The sequence below is a fragment of the Pteropus vampyrus genome, unplaced genomic scaffold (genome assembly GCF_000151845.1).
Source record: "Pteropus vampyrus isolate Shadow unplaced genomic scaffold, Pvam_2.0 Scaffold378, whole genome shotgun sequence".
In the NCBI taxonomy this organism is placed as follows: Eukaryota; Metazoa; Chordata; class Mammalia; order Chiroptera; family Pteropodidae; genus Pteropus; species Pteropus vampyrus.
This window is the reverse complement of record NW_011889159.1, coordinates 57,108-64,474: the sequence shown is the minus strand read 5'-3', so window position 1 is coordinate 64,474 and position 7,367 is coordinate 57,108. Positions and strand designations below refer to the sequence as shown.

General features: G+C 39.6%; 1 protein-coding gene across 1 annotated transcript; it reads left to right on the top strand.

Annotated features, from left to right (window-relative positions):
• The first annotated feature begins 2,151 nt into the window (after nt 1-2,151).
• LOC105305274 (HLA class II histocompatibility antigen, DR alpha chain) lies at nt 2,152-6,745 on the top strand. Its single transcript, XM_011379778.2, has 5 exons — nt 2,152-2,343; nt 4,248-4,493; nt 4,922-5,203; nt 5,507-5,672; nt 6,325-6,745. Exons 1-4 carry the CDS (start codon nt 2,262-2,264, stop codon nt 5,659-5,661), a joined length of 765 nt encoding a protein of 254 aa, XP_011378080.1. The 5' UTR covers nt 2,152-2,261; the 3' UTR covers nt 5,662-5,672; nt 6,325-6,745.
• The last annotated feature ends 622 nt before the right edge of the window (nt 6,746-7,367 follow it).

Below are 7,367 nucleotides of genomic sequence, written 5' to 3'. Positions count from 1 at the left end.
TCTATTTATAAGAAATAGAAGTAAGAATATTATATTTCTCAGGCTCTCCTTGCCCCAGGTTTCTAAATGTGGCCGACGTTCTGCCAGTGAAACAGTATTATGAGATTTGGGAGGAGGCAGATAGGTTGAAGCCATCTCTAGCAGTGGACACAAGGGTTTCACAGACAGGAATCTTGGCAAAAGCCTTGTGTTCCTGGACATTTTTTCCCTTGGTGCTCCAGAGAAGCAATGGTGTCAGCAGTGGCTTGTTACAGGTCTCTGACCTCTTAAAGTTAAGGGTCTGCACTGATTCATGCTCCTCCAGAATTCCTAACAGTTTTAAGATATAATTTCCTGTAATTGGGAAGAATCGTAATAAATAATCATGTGAGAGTGTCTGTGGAGATTTCTATTTCCTGACTGAACTCTGACTAGTACAGTGGCTCATCACCATTTAATGCCATCAGGAAGAGCGTGTTCAAGTGTCCTCAGAAATTCCCTTGAACAGATAGGAAACTAAAGTTTAGGAGAGAACAAGGAACCATGACTGAATAGTATCCAGATAAGAACTTCTCTTCTATCACAGAGAAAAAGAACTGAAAGTCTTTTCTGAAGTCTCCCAAATTTAGTAATCTCATGAGGAGAACCAATCACTGTTTTAAGACTAAACAATATCATAAGTTGCTAAGCAACATCTTAGGTTAAAAGTGCTATTACAACATGTAAAATATTTTTCTGTAAAATATTTCTGAGTTTGCCATATATTTACTGAGCTCCTGGTAAGAATGAGGCATTACGGCAGCAAAGGGCAGGCACAGAAAAATTATACTCGGGTTTTCTTCTGAAAGAGACAACAAGCCTAAGTCATAGGATCAGACTCTCAGCAGAGACTGATACTGTAGAATTCTCATCTGGTCCATTCTTCTACCTCCAAGAAATGCATTCCTTAATTTTAGCACAAACCACACTATGGGGCTTCTCCAGGTGATCTAGAAGTCAGAGTCAGAGGATGTTCAAAGCCCTTAGACATGATCGGATAATCAGTAATGAATAGGGTGTTGCCCTCATGATTTGTGAGGGCAGCTGCAGGGCAGGATAAGACCTCAGTGCAAGAGTATAGAAAGTCCACTCTGAGTATATGTGTTATGACTGATATTAAACAGTGAGCTCACCACTGTCTGTCTCACTGCCAGGGCTCTCTTCATTTAGAAGTATTTGGATCCTAACCCTTTCTATATATGGTTTAATTTTCCTTTCTGTTGCACTATATTTTCAAAAACATGAGGATAAATCTTAATTTTCAGTATTCTCAATAGTAAACATCAAAATTAATTCTTTGGATCAATACTTCAATAATCATACAACACCAGAGAGTGACGGCAAAGCACTCCTGCAGGTTATTATCTCCAGGGTTCCCAGAAAATAAGCTCTGTCCAATTTATTCCACCCTACTTATTGACCTGAGATGAGTGAGGTGTGTCACCAAGTCTACTTTAATCTCTAGTCGTATTTATGGTAGGCATTTGTAAAAGGTTCCCCACTTAACAGTCCACTGTTTCCAGTAACCTCCGCCCATTTCCAAGGGGTAGCTTTCTATCACTCTCCATTTGGGGGAGTATTGAAACTCAGAGTTTCTCCTCTGATTTTTCCTAAATATCATATAGTGCCAGGGATCCTAAGCTCTGGTAGAGTTGGCCACTTTGAATCTAGGACAGTGGAGCAGAAGCCTGAAGCATTAAGAAACTTCTTAAGTGAAGCTTTATCACACAGCACTGCCAAGATTCAGGCATTCTCCATAGCCTGACAATTTAACTTCTCTTTAGATGATTTGTTGTCCCTTGAATAAACTCCCCAGTTGTCACAGCACAGAGGCATGGTCTGTCATTAACTCTCACTTATGGTTGTTCCATTGATTATAGTCTCACTAACGTGCTTTGGGTATATCCCATTCTAGAACTTGGATTGGGATGGAAGAATGTGAGTGATTGACCAAAATTCTCAAAACAATTTTTTTTGTTTGTTTGTGTTTTTTTGCTTGATTAAGAATTTACTTTTTTTATATAGTAAAGAAAGTATTTCCTTTCCTAGACACTTTATAAGAGTCCTCTCCTTAGCAACAGATGTGTCATCTCAAAACATTTTGCTAATTGGATGCAGCTCAACTGATTTGAATTTTAATCAGTCAAGACACTATCATACTCTCAATTCTCTTTTCACTTATTTTGTCTGTTCTGCTCCACACTTAGGCTCTACTGATTCCCATCAAACCACCCAAGAAGAAAATGGCCATAATTGGAATCCCGATGTTTGGATTTTTCATCACAGTTCTCCTGATGAAACTTCAGGAATCATGGGCTGTCAAAGGTAAGTACTGAGAGAATCAAAACTAGGGACAGTAAAGCTCTGAGAGCATTGGAGAAATATACTTTGGACATTTGCAAGACAATCTTTGGACTGAGAGAAATGCGTGATAGTTATTATGTAGGTCTAAATCTAAAAGTATAAATTGTGGATGGAAGAGTTCTCTTCTCATCACAGTTTGAAGTAAGTCCATTTTAGTTTAGAGGAATAAAACTGGGTTGTATGTGGATCAATGCCATTGACTTTGTGGTAAGCTGAACTTGAGGGGGAATATTTTCTGACAGGCATTAACAAGCTACCTCTGTGGGCTTTAAGTTATCTTTCTAGAAAATTAGTAAAATGAAAAACCCCACATAATGTTGTGAGGATTACGAGAAGTTAGCTGAATACATAGGAGGTTTTTTTTTGTTTTTGGCATGTAAATCCTGTCAGCATATTTTGAGCACTGACATAAAATTGATCACTAGAAAGGAAAGTCACCAAAAATTACCAAACTACCCATGAGGAGGGGAAGGGCAGATATGCTGATATGAATTGAATTTAATTTACTGCCTTTTGGGACAGTGATAGCCCTTCTACAGTGGATCTTACAATGATCTTTAGTCATGGTTACTTAGTGATTTTCACAAGAGAATAGAAAAATGAGTAATGAATTAAAGAGTCTGATGTTCTTTGCCATCTCCCAAGCAAACATTGTGCTGCTGTGAAGATGTATTGTGAAAACATATTCTTCACCCAGGTGACCCCCAAAGGGGGTGACAGGGAGACTGGAAATAAGTAAAGCAATAACCCAGCTCCTAGATTCATGATGGGAATTGTAGGTTTCTATTGCTCATAAAGAGCCACACATATGCGGGGATGCATACCTGGAAAGACAGTCTCTTCCCTTAGGTTGGAAAGTAACAACTAAGATATTTGTGTGTGTGTGTGTGTGTGTGTGTGTGCGCGTGCGTGCGTGTGCACACATGCATGCATGTGCACAAATAGTAACAAATGCTAAACTAATACGTGGCTTTATCAATATACAGTCAGACTTTAAAATCTCCCTCTCATCTACATACACCACAGAGGCTGTATGTTCTTCAATTGTAGCTTTCTTATTTCAAGTTATTTCCTTGGTATAGATTTTTCTCAGTATCAACCATAATAAAATAGGTTCCATAATGACAGTCTCAATTTAAGAAGTTTAAGATATAAGGGCATGTTTCCAAGGTCAATTCAAATATAATTCTTCCCTCAGAGGGGTATAAATCCAGGAAAGTGGGTATTCTACAACACTACAAGGTCTCAATCTTAATTTCCTAGGTACTTCAGACCCCAGTTATGTTTTCCATGTGTCTGGTCCTTAAATGTAAAGTAGTTTCTGACTCTAAAGTGCTTGTTATAGGCCTGATGAAATACTAAGAAATTGCTTACTTGTCTGATTTCATGATAGAAGCAAAATCACATAAGAAAATAATAGGAAAACTACATATAAGTAGGTAAAGAAAATCTACTCAAGATCACTAGACTAGTAAGTAGCTAAATAGGAAATTAAAATTTAATTTCAGAGTTCAGAAACCAACCTTTTAGGAGCTGCTGCTGGATTTCTAAAGTGGGAATCATTTTCTGGCTAGTAATAAGGAGACAAACAACCACTTCACAAGACTCTGGGTTTTCAGACCCTGCTTCCTTCAGTCCACTCTCTCTAATACAACTCCTTAATTTCTCCCCTTCAATCTCTGTTCAACACTGATGTCCTCCACGCAGGCCTCATCTTCCCACTCATCCCTACCCTCCATCACTCCATTCCACTTGGCCCTATCCCATTCCACCACCCCCTGCCCACAATTTGTGTCTCACATCCTGGGTTCTTCTTCATCCTCCTCTTCTTGTTCCAACTCTAACTCCCTTTTCTACCTTTTCAGAGAATCATGTGATCATCCAGGCTGAGTACTATCTGAACCCTGACGCATCAGCTGAGTTTATGTTTGACTTTGATGGTGATGAGATTTTCCATGTGGATATGAAAAAGACAGAGACGGTCTGGCGGCTGAAAGAATTTGGTGATTTTGCCAGCTTTGAAGCTCAGGGTGCACTGGCCAATATAGCTGTGGACAAAGCCAACCTGGACATCATGATAAAGCGCTCCAACCATACCCCGAACACCAATGGTACCTCTCTCTGTTGCAGATGTGGGAATTATACTTTAAAATAGATGTTTCAGCTCTTTGTGTTATGTTATTTTGACTGACTTTCTCTTCTAGGGGCCTAACCTTGCCATAAGCAAGCCCCAAATTCTTATGCTACAGACTCAGACTTCATGGATTTTTCATTTCTTGATATTCTCGCATCTTGTCTCTGCCATCCACAGTCATTCGCAAAGTTATTTCCCTGAATTCATGCTGGGAGAGCCAGGAATGAGATCCTCAGACATCTTTACCTTAATATTGGTTCCAATTCATGATGAGGGTATCAGAGCTAGGTATCTGAGACTGTGGCATAGTTTCTCAGGGCATAATCTCAACTGCTTTTTCAGCTTTAGTGGAAGGGCAGAGCCATGTCTAAGCATAGATGGCTAATTTTATCACATGTCCTCCAGTACCTCCAGAGGTGACTGTGCTCCCAAACAACCCCGTGGAACTGGGAGAGCCCAACGTCCTCATCTGTTTCATCGACAAGTTCTCCCCACCAGTGGTCAATGTCACGTGGCTTCAAAATGGAAAACCTGTCACCACTGGAGTGTCAGAAACAGTCTTCCTGCCCAGGGAAGACCACCTTTTCCGCAAGTTCCACTATCTCCCCTTTTTGCCCTCAACTGAAGATGTCTATGACTGCAAGGTGGAGCATTGGGGTTTGGATGAGCCTCTTCTCAAGCACTGGGGTATGGACCATTCTTCATTCTCTTTTATTTTATGGTTTCCTCCTGTAATGCATGTGTTCGGTACTTTGGGACCCAAAATACCCTAACTATTTCATAAGAACTGCTACAATTCGTATTTCTTGTTTTCTCTCATTATTCAGGCTTGCTCACTTCCTAACTTATAATTCCCTTGATACATCATTTTGTCTTCCTCTTCTTAAATTGATTAATAACTATTCTTTTAACTTAGTACCTGACATTTGGTCATAAGTGCTACTCCCTACTACATTCATTACTTCTATACTCTGTTTTATATTTCCCCAGAGTTTGAAGCACGAACTCCACTTCCAGAGACAAAAGAGAATGTGGTGTGTGCCCTGGGCCTGGTTGTGGGTCTGGTGGGCATCATTGTTGGGACCATCTTCATCATCAAGGGAGTGCGCAAAGGCAATGCTGTTGAACGCCGAGGACCTCTGTGAGGCACTTGCAGGTGGGTTTGATGTGGAAGACATATATGGAGTTATGAAGGGAAGAAAACAGAGTGGGGAGAGAGACATGTGATGCCATTAAGGGGAAAAAGTAGGAAAAGTCTTGGCTCTTGACTTACTTTTGCTAGGACAGAATCAGACACTGGCATTGTCTGGTAACTCTAAGCTTCAAGGTCTCTTATATCTTTCTATACATGTGCACCTAGATGTTCAGTCTAGGAAATTATCTCCAGTACCTAAGACCATTGTTTTACATTTGAATACTGGGTCCAGTGATCTAGGAAAGTTAGCTTCAAGATTTGGGTACTTCCTGGCTTATATTTTCTGGGCAGGCCATCAGGGCAAAAGCACTTTCAGAACTTGGCTCTTTTGGGATTAGTGTAGATTCTTTGCATGAAATGGAAATTTCTTGGAGACCAATGTCTGTTTTTGCTCCTTCAATCTAAAAAGTGGTGTCAGAAGTTCTAAGAGAAGGTAAAGCATAGTCTGCTCATAGCACTTTATATTGGAAAAGTTGTATTTACTAGAGGTCAGATGAATGTTAAGAGACTTTTCCGAAGTCAAAGGATTAAGGGAGAAGAGGAAGGAATCTGAAGGTAAGTTCTCAAAATATTCATTTAAAACTCTTTAGTAACTATGTGTATTTGGCTACAGGTAATGGACTTTCCTAGAGAGAAGAATGAAAGATCAATGAAGAGATTTCTGCTTTAATATCTTTACAAACCTGGCAATATTTTAGTCGTTTATCTCAGTGAAGACAACCATTCTTCAGCACTTTCCAGCCCTTTAGTCGGTCTACGAATGATGATGCCTTCTAGATCTCTCCATGCTCTAACATCTAGTTAGGCTTCCTCGTCTGTTACTCCTTCCTGTATCTGTTTTCCCTCCATTTCCCACTATCTTTTGTTGGCATGCAATGCCTCTAAAATAGGCCCCATAAGATCCTTTTTCACTATGGAAACTTTAAAAATGTTCTATGGGAGCATCTCCTTTGTACTTATTGCTTGAGGTTTCTTCAAACTGTGATTGTGATATTTCCAACTACAATAAACTATTGAATGAGTCTTAGGTGGAATTTTTTGTGTCTGAGCCAGTTCATCCTGAAATGTCTAAATGTTGGTTATGTATTATAAGCTCTGTTATTAATTAAAAATATCCGGGTTCATTAGGGCTTGATCTCATTCAGAGGATCTGTAAGCAATCCAGTTGCTGTGGTCCAGTCCTCATCTGGAAAACTCTAGATTAAAGTTTGTTGGGAGATCTTTACTGAGCAACCAATTCAGAATCTGGTTTTGATTCTTGAGCCTGCAATTCAGTGAGATATCTATATCTTCAGTGGGGTGAATCTTAAAGCCTAGTGTTTGGCCTCATAGTAGTGAGACAAATGGTGTAGAAAAAAATGGGGTTAGAGTGAGGAGCAGAATAGAGGAGGATCTATATATATTACAGAATTTATATATCAACATCACCCATTCCAGACTCCATGAGGAATGAGATTAGACACTGAGGATTAGCATTACTCATTTTATCAACATAGTCTTGGTAGCCTGTTTCATTACCAGGAGAATAATATGACTTATTTTTGGAACTATCTTGTATTTGGAAATGTGTCCCTTAGTGGAAAAACTGAGTAAAGGCAGCAGGGAGAGAATATGGTATTAAGTGGGAGGAAAGAATGTTTGAGATACATGACCTAT

Coding starts and splice junctions, on each gene's coding strand:
- LOC105305274 (XM_011379778.2), top strand. CDS start 2,262: ATGGCCATAATTGGAATCCCGATGTTTGGATTTTTCATCACAGTTCTC. Junction 2,344..4,247: donor GGAATCATGGGCTGTCAAAG/GTAAGTACTGAG, acceptor CTACCTTTTCAG/AGAATCATGTGATCATCCAG. Junction 4,494..4,921: donor CCATACCCCGAACACCAATG/GTACCTCTCTCT, acceptor CATGTCCTCCAG/TACCTCCAGAGGTGACTGTG.